Here is a 25,024-nt window from a genome sequence, read left to right on the forward strand (position 1 = left end):
AGAAGCACTCCTCAGGACAGAGCTCCCAGCTCCGGATGCCTTTAATTTCAGGTTAGATTTAATGTGCCTCAGGCCATAAGCTTCCTGGTCACTTTGACTAAGTGCTTTGAATCAGGGCTTATGAGCTCGGTCTTCATTGCCAAAAGAGCTTATAAGGATCCTGAGAACATCATGAAAACCTTGGGGGATAAACAGCCCGTGCTGCTCTCCTTACTCACACAGGGAGGTGTTTTGTTACCTGGGAACCTCCGCTGCTTTTGCAGACTTCTGTGGCAAGAAGACACTACTGCGTAAGACAAAAAAGAGGGCAGCCAAAGCATCAGCCATACCTCCAAGCAAGCACTAGCTAAGTAAAAAGCCCCAGGCTGTTTAGAACATTGAGAAAATCTAGCACTCTGATTTTTACGTAAATTCAAATGGAGCGTGTATATATTAAGAATTAAACTGCCAATTAGTAACTTGGGGGCTTACTTCTCTGCACACCAAACAACCTTCCAGTCTTCCACGTATCCTACAGTGGTAAGAGGCCAGGGTGTGTCTGTATTTCCAGCATAAACTTCAATTTTATGGGTTTACAAATCAGATGTTTTAAATTACAGCTGAATGAGACTGAAGACTCCTACACAACTTGTCATGTCAAAAGCGAACTGAGGAAACATTCATACACATTTTTCTGAGCTGGGTATAGCATGTGCAAAAGAGAGGTTATGAAAACTGCTTTTAAGCCTTTGAGAATAGCACAGCTACAGCCCAACCCCCCCAGTGGTTTTGCTTCAAGACCTGAGTTCACCAAAGTCCGAGGGACACAGAGTAACACGGCAAGTCCTGCATGTACCTCATGGTGCTGGCATGAGCAGTGTTCTCAGTCTCTATGTCCTGGAAGACCACTTACATATCACTCCTCAGCTGCCATTTGAGCCCTTTGGGACTGCTGATAGCATCATTCCTGGGACAGCTTTTATGTTACAGCTAAGGATCAGCAGTTCTGGGGCTACTTTCCAAGAGGAGGCAAAACCTTTGAACTATGTGGCCAAAGACACTGTAAATATTCCTTTAGCCAGTAAATAATCTTGGATTTTTATTATTTGCCAGTCTTTGATTTGTGAAAGACTTTTCTACAAAAACAAGGGAAGAAATAAAGTCAGAAATACAAGGTGCAAGTGACTTCCACATAACCTGTAGTAGAAAATCATACCCATTATGTTTGGGTGGTAAAATGTAACATAAAGGATGGTCAGTTGATGTGTTGGCCTGGGATGCTGGCCATAGGGCTAACACTGCTTCTCTGCCTTATGCCTTATGTAAGCAAAGTCAAGAAGATCCAGACCTCCAAGGTGCCTAATTCCTATTTATTCTTTCCAGTAGGAATGAAGAACAATCTTAATTCTTGTGCCAGTGCTTCAGACTGTACTGTGCAACCTGGAAGTTGCTTCGTACACCACACCACACTATGAAGATGAACACCATGGAGTTCACAAGATGTTCATGTAAGAGATAAGCAGCTAAGATGAAATGAGCTGGTTAAAAGGTTACATCTATTACATATCACAGTTATTCCAGCTCTTGAAATTATTTGGTCATCCTACATGGATGTACCCACTCACGTGAGAATACTTTCCCATAACAAACTATTGGCTGTGTACATTGCTTTTACATTCTTTTCCTCCCCATCAGACTTCTGTTTTTTTAAAAAAGCTTCATTTTCATAAGCTAAAAGCTAGCTGATCTTAATGGTCTTGGAGGAGGCTGATGCAAGAGGACTTAATTCTGATTGTGGACTCAAGATTGAGTCATGACTGGGTTTGACAGTATTTTTTTAACTGTACATTTTTAAACTATTATACATTATTCTCCAGTCTCTGGGTTCATAGCAACTCACAGAATTTACATACAGTTGTCCTGGTTTCTGCCACAAATGAGGAACAAGATCTGTAAAGTTCTAAAATAGACAAGAAATATTGGCCAATCTGAAGTTTCACAAAATTGTTGAGAATATGCTCATCGCACATCACTTCTGAGGTTTCAGATTCTGCAGAACGTACCATACGTGACTGCATTGCAGTGGTTATTGGTGAGGATGGAGAGAGAATTGGAAGGAAGGGCCAAAGGCTGCTGTCACCAACAGGTTCTCCATGGCTGGTGGGAAGAAAAAGGGGAGCAGCCCAGTTGCTTCCTATGAAACACTACCCCTTTCTGACAGAGAAGTGATGACACACTCAAGATTGCATGCATGTGGATATTGCATGTATATGAAGCCTGATCCATTGCCCACTGAAGTCAAAGTTAAACTGAGTTTAACAAGAGCTGGACTAAGCTGACGTTTTAGTCCCTTTGACTCAGCAAAATACCTCACCTCCATCCTTAGTCAGGACGGCATGCAATCACACACCTAACCTTCAGTCTTTGACATCAGCTAGCCATTAAAAATGCCATCCTGAACACAGCTGAACTTTGAAGCAGGGCCAATGGCAACGCTATTGCTCCCGGGCAACTAGGCGGTATCAAGAAAAAGGAATGTACCTTTCCTGTAAGAGCTCTATGGGAAACAATGTCTCTGCAACTAAAAATAAGCTAAATACAGAGCCCTCAGTGACTGCTGGCTCTGTTTATTCGGTATATTAGGTGTCGCTGTAGACTGCCTTTGACAAACATTTTCGGTATCAACAAAATCCCGGTAACACTAACCAGTTCGGATGGAAGCCTTTGAAACTCCTTTTCTAGACAACATTCATCTTCCTAATTAATAATTAATCGCACTGTGTTTTTAAAGAGATTATCAGGTGTGATAGCAGAGTGTGCCTAAGGCAGTGACTTCATTAACCATACGGAAGAAGTTTACTTTGTAGTTCTCCTGCCTGTCGCAGGGGTAGGTGCCAAAGGGGTCTCTCTTAGGTTAGAAAGTCAAAGAGCAACAATTTAGAGCAGGAAACAATTGGGCTATTATTTTTCTTTTCTTTTTTTTCTTTTCCCTCTTAAAGGAGCTTTTAAATCATAAATCTTCAGATGCTTCTCCTGCAATTTAAGACTCAAGCCGACTTTTCCTACAAAGAGGCTCAATTCTGTGAAGAGCTGAGTGCCCTTCCGAGTTACTCCGAGGACCTTCCTCTGTGGGTGCATGTTGCCATGGTAGGAAAAGTTTACAAACACTGTTCCACCTAACAAGGCTTTGAACTGCATTTGTGCAGAGGCGCTCTGTTAGCGTGCCAAGAGTGTCAGCGGGGCTGGAAACACTGATTTCACCTAGAGGACAGTATCTCAAGTACACCCTCAGCAAGAACTCACAGTAGATCCGGCCCAGACTGGAGCCAGTTTGTGGTCCTGACTTGAAATGTCAACAGTAGCATGAAATCTAGCAGCAACCTGAGGATTACAAGATGGTTTTCAACACGATCAGTCAAGAATAGTGCAGAACAAGTAATCATTATCAATTAATTTGATTCACTTCTGTCAATGAGGCAGCTCTACGCATGAATTCCAGAAGGATTTCTGCACTATCAATGAGGTTTTTTTCTCTTTTTTTTGCTATTCCCACTGCCTGGTTTCAGTACCAACAGATAATTTCTGCCTTTTCCTGTTAAGCTTTTGCTCACCTTTATGAAGTGTCATTGGGATTGTTCCCATTGATGGGGAAACAGCGATGGTAACATCTGCCCACAGACTGGGCCAATAATACAGGTGAGATTGAAAAACAGAGGCCCTGACTCTGTCTCCTCTCTAACCAGCAAGACAATAACAAAGAGCACAAATCCTCATGTATTTCTGAAGCGCTTTTCACAAAGGAGCTGCAGAGGAGGGTGCAACTACCCGCTGTAACTTAGCACTAATCTGCAGTTAAATATACTAGTTTTTAAAGTTAAAAGCAAAAATCTGATGTGAAACTACTTGATGCAATATGTCCATTTCTCCTTGAATTTTCTCCTGTGAATTATCTCCTATTTTTAGGTCTTTTATTTTTAGGCTGCTGCAAGCTATTGCTGGGCAGCTCAACCAGCTACTAATTGGAAATGTTTCACTTTTCATGCAGTTTTATTCTTTTGCTTTCTGCATCACTTAAACCAAACTGTCCTCCAAGGAGATGGCAGGCTACAGAGAGTACATTTAAGGGACAGTTACAAGCTGTGCTCTTTGGGCACAGTATGGCACTGTTATGCACCTTTTGCTGTTCTCTCCTCCCACACCTGTGTAGGTTGTGTCTGCATGCATTTTACTTAAGCCATGTCAAACTATATGGAGTATTATGGCCATATGGCAGCAGTTCAGCAAGCTCTCAGTACACAGCTCAGATTAAAAGGCTCCTTGAATGCAGTTGGTGGAGTCCCATGACAATATCTGCATGCCGTATACGGTACTGGGTTATGACAAGTAGATCCAAGTGATCTGACATGGGGAGGGGTGGGAGCTGGAAAACCCAGCAGGGCACTTCACAGCTGCAGGTCCTCGCATTTTTGGCAGCTGCATTATGGCCTTCGAGGTACTGTGCCACTCAGCCAAGTCTGAAGCTGAACTTGAGAGAGTGGTACATGATCATAACCGCTATTTTTAATGCTATTGTCGCTACCTTTCTCAGTAACCTAGACAACAGCAAATCCTCATTTCTTTCCAGTTTCAGAGCACTACTACACTAGTTCAAACTACTGTTGGAGCTGAAGCCAGTGGCAAAGCACGAGTTGGGAATAAAATCAGCCCCCGTTCAACTGGCATTTCATTTAAAAGGACTTCACATTTGTTCGGATATTTAACTCTGCAGAGCTCACATGCCTTTGCAAGCTACCACTTTAAAATACTAGCTAAAAATATTTGTGTTATCTGAAGTCAGATGAATAAATCCTCCCTACTGCTGGGTACACAGTGTGGCAGTGTACGATACAACTGCAAATTTATTTGTTAGAAACTGTACATCTGTTATGACTTACGCTTGCCAAAATATAATTCATTATGGCAACAATTGTTTCATGGTGCTTAAAGTTTTTCACCTCTGTGCCAGGAATCTCATATGGGATAATTCCATGACCTTGGAATCCAGCAGATACATTCCACATCTGTCTGGTCTGGGAAAGCCCGAGTTTGTTGTGTGAAAACCATAGTGGGAAAATAAGACCTGGAAATATCTGAAAATACAGAAACTTCTGGGTTGGGGTGGTTTTTTTTCCCTTTTTTAATTACCAGTTTCAAGTGTAGTAAATCAATCTCACAAAAGCAGTTACTTTGCTCTTGTAAGCAGATATTCACTTCTGATCCTATCTTCAAATTAAAGAATATGGTATAAACATTAAAATAATTCTATCTCTGGAAAAAAATCACAGCCTTTAGATACTAAAACTAAATCTTGTTGAAGGCTGCTTGAGATTTACATGCAAAAGCACCCAGTCTACTGTAAGTAAACACTTACTGGTGCCTGTGAAGATTTAGGATGGCAGAAAAACTGTAGTTATCCTGGAATCTCAAGGTAATACTTTTCTCATTAGAGCTTTTAACAAAAAATGAATCATAAACAGCTTTGTGAGCAATGAACTTTAAAAACCCTCGTTTCCTGCTACTCTTCCCTGTGCACATTTTCTGGTATTCTAATAATTTGGCTGAGCTCCTGCTGCATGGGGCACTGTCACAATTTCATGTATACAGTCTGCACCTCAAACAACCTGCACCTTACTACAACTTTTGCGACACTGGAGATAAGGTGGAGGACAGAGAGCCATGAAAAAGAAATTATACTAAGGAAAACAGAGAAAAGGAAAATTTGCTTGCTTGACAGAAGAGGAGACTATATTCTTGTCTGTACTTATCAAGCCAATATTCCTGGTTTAAAGCAAGAGCTGCTGTTCTAACCATCACCAAGACTGGATGTCACCCTTCCAAAAGGGTCTAATGGTTGCTCTTCAGTCTGAAAATCGTGAAGGTGCCAACTCACTTACAGGCTATGTCCTTCTCCAGGACCAATATACTTAAAATATGGTATCCCAAAGTGATGACCCAGAGGAAGGCAGCATTTCAAGCTAACCAGAGATGAACAATGAATTTATGAAGTGCAAACAAAACTCTGCTAACAATTTAAAATCCATATGTGTCCTGGTTGTCTTAGAGAAGCTTTTATGATAGGAGTCCCAAGATCCCATGTGGAACCAGTATCTGAGATGCTGGTGCATCAAAGCTTTGTCAGTTGGTAACTGATTTGTCTGAGGCATGTTGTGAATGACCATGGTTTATAACAATTGAGTACCTTGCCCAAAAATTGTGTGGCAAAGTTTAGCTTTGTACTGGACATACTGTGCTCCAGAGGAGACTACATTCTGGTGATAAATGGAACGGTTTCTGCATTTGCAGAAGCCAAATTGGCTGCATTTTTAGTGTTTCAGATTATAAGGCCACGAACATCAAAAAACACATGAAAGCAGCTAATGACTTTTCAACATATTGTGACAACAAACCAGCCAAAACTATTTGCGATCAGTTTTTAGAATAACGTGTTCCTGGCAGTTCACGTTAACTCTCCTGCAGAAAAGTTTAACATCAAAGATGTAGGCAAGCTCCTGTGAAATCAGGTTTACAATACAAAGCTTTAACTATGTGTGAGCAGGCAGAAATACTACAGCAGTGTAAGAAATAGTTGATACTGGATGTTCATTCTTTATTGTACAAAAATATAAGCAATTTCCAAAGTGAGAAATTATGTTTGATTTATAGTGGAAGCATGAGGTGAGCAGCTACTTTATGGTTATGCAGTATGCAGTTTTAATGCTTTTCTACACATTCAAGTCTTAACAGCTGTTCCATCAAGAGGGGGAAAATAAGGGCCTTTGGTAATTTTTAAGCAAGCTGCCAATTTTCCACATGGGATTTGATGGCTGAGAAAGTTAGGTTTTCCTGGTCTCATGCTGCTGCAAGGAATAACAGCACAAGTAGTAACACTGGTAGAAATAAAAATCCCATATTTCTGGAAAAAAAAAATTGTCTTTACTAAACTTTTGTTATATAGTAAATATCTTGTTAACCAAAAAAAATTCCCCACCTAATATCTAGTATCTTTTATTCTGACACCATTGTTTTGAAGCGTCAAATGTTTAAAGTTCCTCAAGTGTCTAACTGTGATATACAGGTGCAGTTATTTGCAGTTATTGCACTGACAACTTGGTGAGCATCAGGGGAGAAACTATGTTCATAAGTCACATACATATTTCCAGCACTCGAAAGGAAAGAAGGATGGAAGGCAGATACTGATTATGAAACAAATTCTGTCTGCCTTGGACAGAGGAATCTGTCCAAAAATCCACAGATAAGGAGCAAACAAAGAAAAACCCGTTGGCCTCTAAACCTTCTGGGATGGGTGCTGTACAAGTCCTATGTCACCTGAGCAGGCTTTCCTTCTAAATCACAGCATAACACAGCAACCTGATAGAGTCCCAGATGAACTCTGTGTAAATACAACTGGATTCCAAGGCCATATAATTATATCAGCTTCCTTACATCCATCTGACCCACCTTCTCCCACAGTGAGGAGTTCAGATTACCTCCTAGCTGCTGTGCCACCACTGCCTCATTGCTGGTCATGTAACATATGCCCTGGCATATGCACCTGAACTGTCACCACACAGCAATACGTTGGTCGTTCCCAGTGTAGGTGTGTATGAACACATACACATATTTCTTTATGAACACTCACAGCTGGTGCTGAAAAGCTCCTACTTCAATACATACACCATCACATCCTAATGCTGTCTTGTTAGTCTGAGACTATCCAATAAGTTTTTTATAACTTGCTATATCACAGCGCTCAGGTGTTTGTATGAGATACCAAAGATGAAAATATTTATGTCAGAGAGGGAGGAAAACCCCCGTCAGCATCTGTTTGCAGAAGTGAGATGGGGGAACTCAAGTGTCAGATAATGTCCCAAAAAGATGTCAGCATGTTCAGCTGCCTGACAGATCTGGCTGCCTGTGTGAGAGTAAACAAGAAAATGGTGCAGCTATTTGGACTGAGCTGAAGGCAAAGCAAAGAACAAATCCATTTTCAGATCAGGTCTCTTGCTCCGTTTTACAGATGTTCATTTGTGACTTCCCCTATAAGTGCCTTTGGGAACGAAGATCAATGCACTGTGTGGCTGACCAACCTGGTTAAAGTACTGGCAATTTGGAACTAGAAAAATTCCATGTAGAAAACAAACTTTCAAACAGTGAAGACACTAGACACGCCTCAAAATTCCTCTGCATCTTCAACTTACTGGAAATTAGAGGTCATCTCACTTAAGACATTTCTATGGAAGTGGTGCCTGAATTCATTTGATTTTTGAGTAATTCTCCTGGTTTCAGTGGAGTTAGTTCAGGTTAAACTGAACTCAAATATCTTTTAATAAAAAGCCTTGATCTTTACCAGGAAATGACAGAGCTTATCAGGATGCCAATCTTACCTCGGTAATAATGAAGAAGTCATCACCGGGCTCTCCTTGCACAACAATCTTTTCTCCATCTTCAAACTGGACAGGTTCCAGTGCATCAGCCACTGTTAGACGCTCCCATTTGTCCAGAGACTCTAAAATATTGAAGATCATAAAGCTTTATTATAAAAAGACTCCAACTCTGGCTGAAGATTTCTATCTAAACTGACAGCTCTGCTATGCCTGGTTCTGTTATAAAAGAAACATTTCTTTCATCCAGGCACTTTGCACGAACCTCCAGTTGGGAAACATGAATGTATTTATTCATTGTGTCTTAGACTTTAGTAATCACCCTGATAATAATCTTAAAAGTTGGACAGGAAAAGTTGGCTCAGGCTCCCTATGCCTGTGATCTGATTTGCGCTGCCCCGATGCTGCAGCGGGTTGGAGCAGCCTGAGAGCTGTTTGGAGATACCGGTGATACGGGAGTGCCGAGGTTCTCTTACCACATCCCACACCAGATGTCAGAACAAGTTCTACTGTCTCTTTATTAGAGTTGCTCTTGGTTGGCTACTGATGGCCTGCAAGATAAGGGGTGCAGAAGTGCCAGTCTAAAAGATGACTTTTGCCCCATGGGTGAGACCACACATCACTGAAGCCAATGGCAGGGCCCTGGTAGCATGGGTGGCAGTGAGACCAGAGGCTCGGTATGGATGTTTGAAGTGGCACCTCTGTCTCATTTGCCAGCAGAATGGGTTACAATTTTTTTTCTTTTCATTCCCTCGGAGAAAAGTTATAAAATTTCAAAGGATACTTCGACAAGAAAAAATTATGGGCATGGCTTTATCACAAAACCATAGAATTGTTTTGGTTGGAAAAGACTTTTAGGATCATCAAGTCCAACCGCTCCTCTCACACTGCCAAGGCCACCACTAACCCATGTCCCTCAGCACCTCAGCTACGTGGCTTTTAAATATCTCCAGGGATGGGGACTCCATCACCTCCCTGGGCAGCCTGGGACAGTGTCTAATCACCCACTCTTCTTCCTAATCTCCAATCTAAACCTCCACTGGTGCAATTTGTAGCCATTTCCTCTTGTCCTTTCACTTGTTACTTGGGAGCAGAGACCAACCCTCACCTCATTACAGCCTCCTGTCAGGGAGTTGTAGAGACTGGTCATGTCACCCCTCAGCCTTCTCTTCTCCAGACTAAACATCCCCAATTCCCTCAGCTGCTCCTTATCAGACTCATGCTCCAGACCCTTCATCAGCTCTGTTACCTGTCTCTGCACACACTCCAACACCTCAGTGTCTCTCTTGTAGTGAGGGGCTCAAAACTGGACACAGTATTCAAGATGTGGCCTCGCCAATGCCAAGTACAGGGGGACAATCACTGCCCTGGTCCTGTTGGCCACACTATTTCTGGTAAAAGCCAGGATGCCACTGGCCTCTTGTCCACAGTGCACCTGAGCACACTGCTGGCTCATGTTCAGCTGCTGTCGATCAACAACCCCAGGTCCTTTTCCACCAGGCAACTTTCCAACCACATAACCCCAGGCCTGTAGTGTTGTACAGGATTGTTGTGACCCAAGTGTAGGACCCAGCACTTGGCCTTGTTGAACCTTATACAGTTGGCCTCAGTTAATGGATCCAGCGTCCTTCTATGAGTAATGGAGCTAATATAATCTGCTGCCTGCAGCTTGGTGCCCTTGTAACCCACCTGCAGCGGCCACAGATCGCCTGTGGCAAAAGACAGCCTGCAGAGTGCCTCATCCAGGGATGCTCAGTGTCCCACTGCCTTCCTCTCCCTGCCTTTGCTGAGGGATGAATTTTACCTGTCTTGCCCTTAGGGAGAGGAGAAGCACCAACCTGTGTCTCTCTATCCATTTGCTTGAGAATTCAAGACAATGAATTGTACTTGAACTTCTCTACTTTTATCACATTTGACTGAAAGAAGTGACAGGTTTAAAAGTTACTAAAAGAAACAGATAATACAATGATATAACCTTCACTGCCTCAAAAAATTGTTCTGAAATTAGTGTGCAAGACCTCTGTTGATTGTTACTTATTATGAATTATTGAACTAATAGAAGTCAAAACATGGCTTCCGACACCAAGATTAGGTCTGGGCTCTTTTCTCAGACTCTTGATTCTCCATTTTGTTCAGAATATTGCTTAGAAGTATTGTATGAGTGCAAAAGAGCTGCTCTTTAAAAGTTACAAAGCATTTTGGCTGAGCTCAGAAGCGCACACCGAGCCTGGTAACAAAACCAGATGGAAGAGATCAGTGCACTAAAGGTAAGCTTTGAGTTGCCTGTCACACATACGTCTTCAGGTTTTTATGCCCTTTGGTTGCTGTTTGGGAAATGATTACTTCCAATATTTTCCCCATCTATAATCAACAGAGCTCTTTCCTGGTGTATTTGTGACTTTTACTGCAGAAGCATTAATATCAAAGATCAAGGCCATATTCAAAAAGTGCTCTGTTTGACTAAAAATAAGCATAAAACTCTTTCATACAAACTAGAGTAGGCTTGTTCTTTTTTTTTTTTTTTAAAAAAAGGAACTCAGTAATTAACAATGAAAAGAAAGAGTCTCTTGAAATATCTTAAGTTGTCTTTATGAAAAATTCAAAGCTAATTCTAGCTCTAGTCACGAAGCGTCTCTCTCTCTTGTCTAAGGGAATTGTACGACTACAAATACATTAGTTAACAATTCTTGCAAACAGAGCATTGTATAGAATATTGTACAGGATAAAACTCCTAAAGTTTTAATTGCAGAGTTAAAGCCAAGTATCAAATAAAGAAGACCATGTGCATTTTTTTTTTGCACTTTCTAGACTGCATGTATCAATGCATAGCTTTACACTCTATTAAACTCCAGAGGAAAGACTTAAAACAGTTTTCTCTGGTTTGATAGACCATAAGCAGCTACAGATAATCTAAAGAAAGCCTCAGATTTTTGTAAAAAATATTACTGTTACAATTATATGACTACTTACAGACACCATACAGGCCTTGAAAAAAAAATATAAGAAGCAGGTAGAGGTTTTTCCACTAAGAAATCATGGAGTCTTGGCCACATGAAGGTATCAAGTGAAGTTGACTTTTCAGTGCTGCATTGAGAATTCAAAAATACCTTTTTGTTTCCCAGGTGTCATCTACTTTTTAGACATGTGAAACAGATCCTTACACATTTCACCTAAATTCTCCATGTTCCTGAAATGATGTGTTATTTTGTCCACCGCTTTTCTGTACTTAAAAAAAAGGTTCAAAATTTAAAGTCCTTCCTCTCTTTTCACTGAGATTCAAAAGCTGTACTACAAACTAGGATATAATTACAGTGCAAGCTGCATGTTTAAGGAAGCATATCTTTGAATAACCTGTCTACTCTGAAATTGTTTTGAGATGTCTCATTGTTGTAATTGCTCCTCATTAGTGCAGGTGCAGAGATCCTTTTTTCTTTAAATACTCATTGTAATTTGGTATAATTTGTGCTCTTAATTTAGGAAGATTTAAATTAAGCAAAAATGAAACATTTAAATGACAAAAACTTCATTAATAAGTGAACAACATATTTGGCCTTAATTTGAGCACTCATACGTAACTGAAAACATCATGGAGAGCATCTCTCAGAAGTTCAAGTCTATTTTCACTAAGGCACTCTCATACTTCAGGTCCCTAAGCTCAAATAGCAGATGACTATCATAAACAAGAAATGCAAATTGTTTAAGTAGAAATACAAATACTTGAATTATTTAGCAAATTAATCCTGAATTGCTCCTTTCAAAACAGCCCTAGCAGAAACATGGTGTTTCTCCTACAGAACCAACATTTCATTGTTCTGTCTAACACTGTCTTCCTTATTAGAAGCTTTTGTTCTCCTAATGGTGATTGATTGGTCAGGCATTATGGGTTTGTTGTTTTTCCTACTGAAGGCCATCAAGAACATGTCCAGATTTCGTGGCTATCACATTAATCAAAGGGAAACAAAATCCAAGGACAAGAAGCTAAACAGATGTTTTAAGAATGTGAGGCAGGGGCTGTAAAATATACAGGGAAAAAAAAATCAATCTGTTTTGATTTGTAAGGTTAGTTTGTTTAGTGCCCATAAATACAGTATTCTCACAGAAGAAATAAAGCTTCTCATCTGTCATCTGTAAGGATGTAATTAGACTTTATGATAAATACATATCTTTGCATCGCTTTCTCCTCCATCCATATGATCTTTATTTCAACAGCAGCTACCGAAAGGTTACCAGTGCATGCCTGCTCCCATATTTAACAATAGATTTGTCCTTCAAACACATGTTCAGTGCATATTAAAGAATGAGGGGAAAAAAAGCCCTAAAAAGAGACTTTTTAGCATAAAGCTTTCATTCCATCAGAAACAACGCAACTGTGAGACCTTCTGTTTGACCACCATTGCTTTTGTCGTGACATCAACGGCCAACATTCATTCTACCAACACACACAACAGAGGAACTAATGGGCAAGTCCAAAAGGCAACTGACCCAAAATGGAGACCTTGCTGAGGAATTCTTCATACATCTTCCGTTTCCTCAGTGTGCTGCCCTGTTATTAAAGGAGAGAGAAAAAGGAGGTAGAACATTACATGAAGTATTTTTGTGATTTCTTCCTACAGCTGCTCTTTTCTTTTTTCCTCCCCTTTCAAATCTCAAGCATAGCCAGTATAAACAGCCTGAGGCAAATGTTTCCCCATAAAATGTCTGGGCAAGTTGTATTGCTGATAAGCAGAGACTGAAGGAATCAAATTCAGTCCTGGTGTAATTTCACTGACTTCACTGGTGTTACTGGACACGATGGATGAATTGTGTCCGTTATTTACAAGCACTCATTTTAAAGCCAGAGCTTCATCAATTAACTGTTTAGCTAATTCAATATATATCTTGTTACCAATGAGGCCCTGCTAGAAAGGAATTTACAATTCCAAAGTAGGATAAAACTTAAAATGTCCCCCTCATGGGTCCCATCCTTTCAGTTTAAAACCTCTTTAATGCCAAGGACGTTTACCTGTAAGTCTGGTTTACATTCCATACAGTGTTGTATGTATTGTTACTGCTGAGCAACCTATTCAAATTATTATTTTAACAAGATGTAAGCATTTTGGAGCAGACAATCCATCAATGTATGTGCAGCCACCAGAACACTCATTCCCACTCTACTAAGATTTTATTGTGTGGTAAATTACTGAGAAACCTTCTGCCTCCATACTGGTTGATCACCATAGACAGAAACTGTAAGCAGCCATTCCAGCATGCCTTTTTTAAGGAGATTCAGTTATGAATAAATACAATGCAGTTTTACCAATGCAAACATGATTAAGTCACTCTTAACTCCTTCTGCAATGAAACAAATGAATTGGAAAGAAAACCTTTCCAGGTACCAAAGAGGATCTCTAGGGTCTTCCTTGGTACTGTGAAGTTTATTCCACACTGTTATATGACAGCTCACTTCATTTCTGCCTGGGCAAATTCCCTGTGGATGTCAAAGGCTCTCTGGTGCCTGCTAGTCAAATCTACAAGGCAGGAGTAGAACACAAAGAAAATACATTCATCTTCTGAAGAAAGGGGGGAAAAAAAAGATGGCATTTATTCATAGGCTGGGAAGAGAGGACAAAACAAATGTCAGCATCTGGCACAGGAAAAGCCACTCCGCTATTACTCCTTCTCCAAGTGAGCACTGCTAAGGAAACAGAGGCAGAAAGTGGGGATACAGAAAGGAAAAGGAGAAGTAACATTTTAGCCTCCACAATGTGAAAGCATTCGAAAGTGTTCTAAGTATGAAAATGCGAAAGGCTAGAGTACTCAAGTGCAATGATACAACTAAGAATTCAACATCATCCCTCCTCCTACACTGTGATGTGCAGGTGGGGCTGGATTCAACGATCACCAAAGCATTGTGAATCCTTCCACTGACGTCAACAGGCTCTGGCTTCTGACCACAGCATCAGCAGAAGCTGTAAGGTACCCTGCTCTGGGGATAGTTCCCATGGGCGCCTCTCCTGGGACCACTCCTGCTCCAAAACAGCCACAGTACTGTCAGGAGCTGCCATTCTTCCCAGGTATGTCTGGATCACCAGCAGCAGCAGCTACCAAGGTCTCCCCTTCCACATCTTGTTCATAATTTCCGAGTCTGGTGATAACAGTTCGACTCTCAGCGATAGTGTTGGTAACCCTTGTCTGACCTCTCTAACAAATCTGGTTCTCAACCTTGGGGGCCCCTGAGAGCATTTAAAGTGCCAGAAACTTCAAACAGAGGAGACTCTGCAAACCATGCCAGGTCCTGACAGCTCACTGTGAGACAAAGGATGGAAAACTGGCCACTGTGCAGTTGTTGCTTTCCTCCCTGCAATCGAGTGGAAATGAGACCAGTAAAATTGACAGCTGTGGAAAACCAGATTGGTGGTTTAGTTTGATGGGCTGGGGCACCCAGAGACAGATGTGGAAAATGCTTTTTAAATGACTTGCGGACACAGATGAATTTTAAGAAGCAGTAATCAGCAGCCAAAAGTGACGCCTGACCACAGCTTTGAGTATTTAGAGACGCAGACAAGACCCAGAAAGGTAAGAATTGCAGGCATCCCGCCTGGCCCAGAGAGTGGGAGCCCACCACTTTCCACAGGAAAACAGGTGTGTTATGCCTTGGCTAAACTAAGCCAGGGCAGCAGTACTGAATCCACCATGAAGATAAGTCCAAAAGCAAAACTGAAGTAGAAAAAAATAATTACATGTGTTGTAATATTTTTTTGTATTGTGAGAGTATCTAGAACCTCAGTGGGACTCCACTCAATGCATGGCTCCACTGTCTTAAATATCCCATGTCTCAGAATGATACCACAAAGGTAAGGGAGAGCAAGAGCCTAGGGAAAAAACTAGTAGCTAAGGCATAGGAGTTCTATTTGCCAGCACATGCACTGAAAATGAAGGTGACCCAACTGATGGCTCATGATTCAACCTGCAGGGAGGCTCCATGCAACACTCCATCTCTCCTGCAGGAGACAAATCTTATAGAAGCAGCAACAAATCAGACAATAACTATATCTGCAGTCTTGGAGACACTATGAAAGCTTGCCAGAACAGGAAAATAACAATAAAAGGCCTGGAGACATTAGAAATGGGAGCAGAAAGTAATAGAATGAGCTTCTGTTTGGAAAATACAGCTAGGAAATGCAAAGAAAAAAAAGGTCAAAGCACAAATATTTGACAAATGGAAGAAGACTGGAAGGCTGAAAGAGGTTTACAGACAACTGGAAAGGCCTGGTTTGCAACACCAGGCTGTAATAAGAATACTGCCAAGGCTATTTTGGCCCGTATACTCAAATACATCCAGGAATGCAGTTTATAGGCTTCATCTCCATGGCTTGGATGTGACAACATCTGACATGCTACACTCTGTCTTGGTACCTCTTCTCCAGAAAAGTGCTCCCAAACAAAACAGAGCCAGGAGAAATGCTAAAACTCTTGGGGACAGTCAATAAGGAAAGAGCAAAACAAACTCAACCTGTGTATGTTAGCTCAACACTGAGGTCAAAGATATGTCATACCCATACCATGACATTGTTGCAGGAGTTTTAAGTAGACAGTGGTAATCAACTCCAGATATATAACAGAAAGAGAGGGCAATTTCATACAGCATAACTTGACATAACTCAAAGTAATAGGAGAAAATTAAGAAAATCTAATTTGAGATCAATATCAACAAAGTTTTCCCAACGTAGGAATTATTCCCTTGCAGAAGTTTCCCAAGGGAAGCAGTAGAAATCTTACTGCTTCAGCCAGATAAAAACAATAGTAAAGGTACATGAATAATTCTGCACTGGCAGGGTTCTTGATGGCAAGTTTCAGAAAGTCTTTATTAATTATGCTTTTTCTAACCTATTAATATCTTACTTCAACAGTTGCTGCTTCTCCCTCTCCCCCTTTCCTTTGTTCACTTTTTTCCCAGTTCTGAGCTGTCACGCACAAGCTCATCTTCTTAAAGACAGTGGTTCCCACTAACTATGGAAGAGTCATTAATATTCAAAGCTGCAGTGCTCCTCCCTGAAACAGTCCCAAGGAGAAACGAGATCACCTGCACTTGCAAAACACACCCAGAAAAGAGCTCAAAGCCAGCTTTAGGAGAACTTAAACATGTAAGAAGTCCTAGGCTTAGCTTGAGCAATGCACAGGCTAAGAAAAATGAATGCCCCAGAGATTATAACAGGTCTTGTTGGATAGGACTGCTGCATCTCTTTTGCAACTCCTCTTCTTCACTTTCCTTATTTTCTTCCATTTTTTTCTTCTCACTCCTCAAAGTCCAGTCTCTGTCTTTCTTCCTTTCTGCTCACCTCTCTGCTTTGTCCCTCCAACACCCTTCATGTCTTCTCTATTGCTTCATTTTTTCAGGTGGAGTTGACAGGGTCCTTCCTAGAAAATCTCTCCTTCAGTAAGATGCCAAACAAACAGCTACCAAAAGGCAAAGCATGGTTCAAGTTTCAATTAAAAGGAGTTTTCCTGTCCGATGTTGGTCTTCTGGACTGCTCCAGCCCTGTTTAATCCCCGCATAAACCTGATATTGAATGATGCTTTGGGTGTACATTCTTACAGGAGCATGAAAGAGTTCCTATGCATACTGGCTATGAAAACAGAACAGCTCTCACTACACTGTATAGATGTCAGATGGATTGCAGGCTTCGGATTTGCTTTATGTTTTGCCCAATACGCAACCTACATTTTATGGTACACCAGGTCCTTCTGACTTTACCTGAACAGGAAAAGGCACTTGTTAAAGAAGTTGTTCTTACGTTCAAAGCTGTGAAAAGATTGTAAACCAAAGCCAAAATAGCCTAAATAAAATGAGGCATAACATTAGTAACTGACTAACCTTATTTGTTATGACTTACATCCCACTATTACAAGTCACTTTCTGAAAGCAAAATTTGCCAAATAGGCAAAAAATATTATATCCCACACAACTCCTCTCTCAGAAACAGGTATCTTGGACCAGTAGAATTAGAGGATAGTTAAATTATCCTGAATCAAGCCTTCTTAAAGAAGAAATCACATGAAATTAATACCTCAAATTTCCTCAGTCTGGGAACTGAATTGTCTAGGGGGTCAATCTGATGTTGAGATACAGGCATTTGCTTCTCTGGTATTTGTGGTATTTGCTATATTTAGAATACAAATATTGTACTACCCTGGGATGTTCCCCACTCTGTGATGCTCTTGAATCCCAATTGAAATGAAGAAAGCAGCAAAATTCCATCAAAAATTCCTATGGCAAAAAATTCCTTTGCATCTGTCCCAGAGGAATGTAAGTAAATAAATTTTGAATATATACATAAGTCTGTGTGTGTATGTGTGTGTATGTGTGTGCACACACAGAGAACATATACATTAAAAAAATCACAACAGAGTGAAAAGTATGCAATTCAGCACCGTTAATTTTATGAAATAAAAGCACCACTCAGATGGACAGATAATTTGGGAGCATACTGAGGGGGGGACATGTTGAAGTGGGTTTTTTAATCTATCCTATACAATGAAATTCATGGTATAATACTTCGTTGAGGACTGCAGTGAAAGCAAAGCAACTTCACTGCAAATCTTGACAAAAAGAACTACTCCAACATTTACAATCATTACAGCTGCTAAAACAAACTTGTATATGACCTTCAAGAGATCAGGGCACCTAAGCCAAGACAATGAAATATCAAGAAATATATCTGTTTTATGAAATTTCCTTTGGAACAAGCTAAATAATCAATGGATAACAAGTGTTAACTAAAAGCCAGCAGGAAGTTTTTGTATCAGGTTTTGTCCATCCAAAGACAAAAGGGGAAACCCAAACTCCCAAATCTCCTGAGATGAATTTTATTCACACCATAAAGCAATTGGGATCAATGAACACATAAGTGGGGAAAATGGCACTAAGCAAAAACAAAAACTAGGAATTAGTAAATGCAAAGAACCAAAACAGACCCTCCAAGGAGAAATGAAGTAGAAAGTCAAGTGTCTCATGACAGGTTAAAATCTTTTTGGCAGGTGTGGATCTGAAGGCATGATTTGCAAATAAATATTTAACACTTGAATAAAATGTCAATGCTAGACTGAGAAAACATGGGTCTGCTCATGGCCAGGAAGGAATGCAGACGAAAGGAAAAGCCGTCTCAGGTAATGGAGGGGCTCTATCTCAGAAAAAAAAAACCCATATATTTGGGAGAAAAAGGTCATGGATCCCTTGGACAATGTATTTGCAAACAGAAAATAACCTGCTCACCCACAAAATATAAAATCATCTTAAATGATACATTTCAAAATATATCCTACACATGACTATCTTATTTAAAGGCAGAAGTGTTTCTACATCCAAAATATCCATCATCTTTCTAGAAACATAAGGTTAGAGGCTAAATGGCAGGAAAGCATGGGATCTGAAAGGCAGTTACTACTACATTTTGAAACGGAGTACAGCAAAACCAGCCGCATAATGGTGGAGTTAGCTTCAAGTATGAAATGCAGCCACTGAAACATGATGTAATTAATTCTTAGGCTTGAGGAAATGTGCTAAGAGACACTATAACCTGCCCTCACACGACTAAACAGACAGGTGTCTCATTTCACCTACAGGAAAGAAATTATCCATGCTGCACCTACAAATAAATGGAAAGATGACAGAATTCATGTAGTCTGGATGGGTAAATTGCCTTCACCGTGGGCAGCACTTAAAATTGGACATTCTCTATACCTGCAGCAATTAATTCACCATACCTGAAATATTTCCTATCAAAGAATTAGGACTACTGCTACTACATTTTCAGGGTATCTAATGTAATGCAACAGACCACCAATTTTTAATGGCTCCATCTGTAAAAAAACACTCGGGGGGAGAGACGGGGAATGAAAACACCTCCAAGTTGACTTAAAGGTTTCATCAACTGCAGAAACTGAGTCTGTTAGGTAAGGTAAGTCACAGGTTCAGAGAATATGTAAATTAATTTGAAAAGCATAGTACTACACTAGAATCAAATAGAAGTATATCCATAATAATTAAGATGTACGTATGGCTAAAGCTAGCATTAAAAGCAGAGTCTTCCATTTGAGGCTTTAAATCCTTTTAGTAAAACCCTGTCTCTACATCAAATATTTATTTTCTTAAGGCTGCTATGAGATGGTAATGGACACAAGAGAAACCTGAAAGCTCACAGCGTTGGATGTTGCTAGGTACCATTATTTTCATCAACATTAAAACTGAAATTACCTCTAGGCTATAAGGACTGTGAATCTCTCTCTTCAGTTCTTTGGTAGCAAGGTTACAGGCAGCCATAAAAAAGCTATACTTAAAAAGCCAAGGAGTATGTGGCTTGTCCTGACATTTCTTTCCCTCTTACATTCCTTCTCTTTTATGCCTTGGATTCAGCATGCAGGTTGATCACACCCATTATCCCAGATACCTTTCCCCATTGCATTCATGGGACAAATAAGTTGAATGTACCTCTTAAATATGTTAGGAAATTCTCCTGTGTTTCAGAAATAGCTTTCAGAAAGGTCTCAGTTACTACTGCCCGTTTCTCTGCACTGGGAAGCATTCAAAACTATTCATCCTGCTTATCCACAAGAGAGCAGAGAATATACTTCTTACCATTATTCCTCTACTTTGTTTTGGAGCAGTTAGGTTGAATATTTTGGGATAGAGTAGATTTTCATCAGATGTACTCTCCTAGATGTCAGTGTGATGTTCATTTATGTGACACAGAACTCAGCCCAGGAAATACAGAGTGAAAACCGGCAATGCTTCATACAGACATCCAAGAGTCATCACATGGTATAAATGAAGATCACTCTTACACTCTGTTGCCTAAGAACTAATCATTTAAGTGTAAAATCTACTCAATCATTTTGCTAATTTTTCTGTTATCCATGACATCTGCTTGAAATAGATAATTTCAAAATGCACCCTCCTTCATTATTCTGAGAGCATAGTGTAATTTCCTTCAGATCAGAATGAAACAATACAGTTTTTAGAGACAAGTCTTATTGAGAAAGAAGCTTTACATAGAGTTATGGCAGTTAATTATCAAAGAGAAAGTAATATTTTATGTGGAAGGAAGATATGCACATGGACACTGGAAATAAACTCATAAAGGAAAAGTTATGACATTGCTGAAGTTAATTATCTGTCAGAGTTTCCATTATAAACTCACCACTCAAGAAACAGCAGCATAATCCATAAGCTAACACACACCCCAGGCACCCAGAAATTCTGTTGAGTTTTGCTGCAGAGACGAGGGAGTGTGAAAGAAGCAGAGCAATGAATCATTAGCAAGGACTCTGCAGCCACCATCCTATGAAATGTGTGTCTGTGTGCTGTCTAATGCACATGGAGGGCACAGTCCAACCAAGCCTTTCTCTTTTTTTACCAGAATTGTATTTACCTTGTATTGCCTGCTTTGAGCAGTATAATACAAGTTCAGACAAAGACATCATAGGCAAGGGGTAGTGCTGAAAGACATTTTGAGGTTGATGATACAGAGATTTGCACAGCTTCCTTGGTGACAGAGGCCTCCTAAGGTTTTCATTCATGTAGCAGAGTTATGCATAATGTTATTCAATTGCATTTCTGACTCAGCGTCTTTCTGCAGAATCTTGTCCCCTTTTCCTTTACTTAGTTATTCAATGTTATTGTAATATCCTCCCTTTTTTTATGCAGAAACACAGGCTGTGCAGCCTTCTACCATCAGTGTACTCTGAACACTGTAGCTGGTGCTACAAAAGAAAGTAAAAAATACCAACTCCATTAACCCCTTCTCCATAAACTTACCATTAAAATACGTCTGTAGCTGTCTCTGTCGATGCCCCAGAGCTTGAGATCTGTCTTGGCCTTGACAGTGGCAGCCCGGGGTGTTCCATAGATCAACGCCAGTTCCCCGAAGCTGCCTCCTTCTCCGATGCTGGTTACCCACTCCCCGTTGACATAAACCTACCACAGCACAAGACAAAACAAGAAGCAAAACCAGTTTGGGGACTTAGTTGCAGTTTTCCTCCTACTGCCAATTACCTAAAAAGCTATTAGTATTTTCCTTTCTAGTCATTAATGCTGGAGACACGGAAGGAAAACAAGAGTGTAACAGTTTGTACAGTTGGTCCACAAAGAAGGCAACAACCTGCTTTGTGGACAGAATTTCAAGTTGTCTTGCTTCAGTACAATGCCTGTATTTACTTTCCGAGTTTTCAGCTCCCATGGTTAACTGGCATCGTGTTTTCTCTCTTGTATTCAAGGCTCAGACAGTCAACAAGCAGAACTGTCACAACTTTGGCTTTTTATTAACACTGTCAAACTTGCAAGAAGGAGATTTGTTGATATGTGTAATGAGGTTTGCTGAAAAGCACCATGGCCATGAAATGAAAAACAGTCAAAACAGGGAAACATCTTTTCAAAAGGAACATTTTTTTCCTCCCTAAGCCTAGTGCCTTCAACAACCATTTAAATATAACTAGTGAAATGTCTTTCTCCCTTAGTGACTACTACTTTGTACTTGAGAAGCTATATGGAGAATTACTCTTTGTCTTTAACATCAGCTCTACAGATCTTATGAAGCAGCATTTGACTCACAGCCTATTTAGATAACATTCTCTCAAAACACAGTATGGATTGATACCACTACCATAGTATTTTTTCTGGATAATGTCTAATTTGAGAAGAATTCCTACACTTGAGTGCTGTTTGAAACCTTCCCTGGAAAAAGGAGTACTCATGCAGGTGCTCTTCGCTGGGCTGCATTTTCCCCACTATTCATGGACAATACAGCTCATGAGACATAATAGTGCATTGAAAGACTGGTATGGATTGTGTATTCTGCAGCTCTCTTGTAGGCTTGCTGCCATAAACCTTCACAATAAAACTTGTTCATTCTGTTAATGTGTCTGTGAGTTTAGAGGGTAGGAAAGGCTGTGTGCATTTACTCAGTGCAGAATATATCCTAATCTGTTACAGACTGATAACAGCAGAAATCAACCAGAATGAACTTCATTTGTTCGGGTGCTTTGTGAAGAAAAATAATGTGAAGAAAATACACAGGTATTCTCGTGTGAAGCATAAAACCATGGCAAGGGAAAAGACCATAGCCTATTACCAATTAATAGACCAGCAGTTATTGAAAAAATACATGAATAAGAGCTGTATTCAAGCTGGGCACAAGAAAAATCAGTGACCAAAATAAATGAACTGGGGTCAAAATTCAACAAACTGTCAGTATTCATTTTACTTCTACCTTCATTTTATGAAGACATATTGCAAACTGCAGCTAGAATCAATCCAAATTTATATTGCCAATATTTAATTAAGATCTGATCCAGTTCCTACTGAGGTTAGTGAAATGCTAGTTCAGTAGGAGATGGATGAGGCCACAAAACAGTTCAGCTGATCAAGGGACCTCTTGGTTATCAGCTGAAAAGTAGTATTAACATCACTGCTGAACTCCAAGCAATGTTGTGGCTCTCAGTGTTCCTGGAGCATCTGAGGATCAAGGGTCTGAAACAAAGAGTAAAAATAATCCCAACCAGGCAGGTGGTAGCAGACTGCCACGAAAGAGCTGAAGCCAGAAAAGCTATAGCTTCATTTCTTTACAACAACAGAATGAATGTCACACAGGAGAATATCAGACAAGAGAATAACAGTGTTTCCTTTCAAACTTTTACACTCACCACAGAAAGGAAATCTCACAGGACACTGAAACTACTTTTGATTCTCCTCGTGATGAAAAAAATGAAAGCAAAAAAAGAAAGTTTTTAAAAAGTCAGGCAAACCCAAGCACTTTCCTGGTGAAACAAGCAGATAATACTGTGGCTCCTAGAGCTTCTTTTGTGAGACATACGAGATAAACCGATGGATGAAATCAGGGCTCTGAAAGGCTTGTAACATAATGAGAACATGTGAAAATTTTTAAACTCAAAATGGCTCAGCTGTGTATTTGAATGTAGGGATACCCCCTTTCTGTGGGGGTTTCACTGGGTTAGCCCCAGGGCTTGCTACAAGAAACCAATTCATGTCCTCAGGAATGAGAAAAATCAAATTGTTCCAATGAGTTTTGGACCACATCCTGAATGTCAACTGACATTGCATCCTTGACTCTTTTTCAGCAAACCAAAATTATACTTGTTTCTATACCTGGTTTTAGTTGAAAAGCACAGGTTTTGTTATTGCAGAGGATAGGAAATAAACTTATTTCAACGTGGGGTTTTTTTTAAGCAATATGGTGACATGTCTTGTCAAAGCAGTATCCATGATACAACTACAACCCAGAAAGGGGAATTTCGCTGATAAAACTCAAGGTAGAGCAGGTGAAGGCTGGACATTTCCTCTTGTAGTTGTTATAAAGAGAGGCTACTACTAAACAGCTCTAAGATTTCATTCATTTTGCTGTCTTACTTGACAAGACTCCCCAAAATATGTTTGACATCTCCCCTGTAAACAATTTATGCAAATGGCCATTCCTTCACTCTAAAGGTATCAGGTTTAAAGTACTCTGAGGTGAAACCAATTCACTGACCGGACAGTCTTTGTGTCCAGCATTCAATCCTCCAATAAAAAATGCCATTTCCGATATCAATCTTCAAAAGAGCTTGAGAATAATTGTTGTTTTCCAGGACGAAACCACTCATTCTTTGCAAAGGCCTAAGTCAACAATAAACTTCTGTCTCCATCATGGAGTTAAAGTACATTTATGGCACATTACAAAGACATTCCGCCCTTTAACAGAAAGTTCAGCTCCACTATGAATCCCTTTAAAATAGACTTTTAAAAAGGAAGTAGAGAGGAAGGTATCTCTGTTTGCAAGGTGTGGGAAGTAAAGCTATTTTAGGCTCAGAACAGCTTATGAAAGCCAATGTTATATGGCAGAAGCTCAGATGATCTCCTCCATTATTCTAAAAAATCCTGGGCTGAGGTTTTGGCTCAGGCAGTTTTAGGCATTTGTGAACTCTCACCAAAGTGGCAAATACGTAAGTGATTCATATTCCTGATTGCTACTTGACCTGCCGAGCACAACTTCACAATAGCTGGAACGTTCCTTCATGCAGCTGAAGAGGAATGTAGAGCTGCAAATGCCCAAATATGAGCAAGCCATCAGGACCACCTACTTCTCCATAGATCAAAAGAACTTTAGATTTCCATTGTTTTCCATGATGCAGTATGAGCAGTGAAATTTTTGCGGGCTTGAAAATGACACAATTTTGGTTCATTTCATGATATTTTAAGGGACAAATGGGAAAAATTTCCTGTGAACATCAGCAGTTCCTTCCTTCATGGGCTGCGATATATCACAGGCGCTAACTGCAAGAGAAAATGCAATGAGTCACACAATGCTCAATGCAATAGGAATGCATCTTGGCCTTACTCATCTTTGTGTCGTCTCGAGAAGCAGAAAGTAACCTTACCACGAGCACTAATACAGGCATTTCACTTTGAAGGCAGGGTATGAACATCTGTCTCTGAGCTTCAGTGGAATGAAATGATATTAACTTTATTGTTTTATTGCTGATTTCAAGTTAACTTGTAAGTTTGGGGCTTTTTTTTTGCTGCTGCCACTTTGTGATCTATGTGGACAACCTAATTTATTCCTGGCATTGCAACTTTTAGATCTTAAATCCTGTCC

General features: G+C 40.2%; 1 protein-coding gene across 1 annotated transcript in view; it reads right to left on the reverse strand.

Moving 5' to 3' along the window:
* The window catches only part of PRKAR1B (protein kinase cAMP-dependent type I regulatory subunit beta), a 101,719-nt gene that overhangs the window by 12,463 nt on the left and 64,232 nt on the right, over positions 1 to 25,024 (reverse strand). Inside the window, exons 7-9 of the mRNA XM_061994390.1 lie at positions 21,193 to 21,351; positions 12,882 to 12,942; positions 8,403 to 8,524 (exon numbers count right to left, since the gene is read on the reverse strand). Coding sequence (XP_061850374.1) covers positions 8,403 to 8,524; positions 12,882 to 12,942; positions 21,193 to 21,351 — 342 coding nt within the window. The remainder of the gene's footprint in view (positions 1 to 8,402; positions 8,525 to 12,881; positions 12,943 to 21,192; positions 21,352 to 25,024) is intronic.

This window comes from Colius striatus, chromosome 3 (genome assembly GCF_028858725.1).
Source record: "Colius striatus isolate bColStr4 chromosome 3, bColStr4.1.hap1, whole genome shotgun sequence".
NCBI classification, from domain to species: Eukaryota; Metazoa; Chordata; class Aves; order Coliiformes; family Coliidae; genus Colius; species Colius striatus.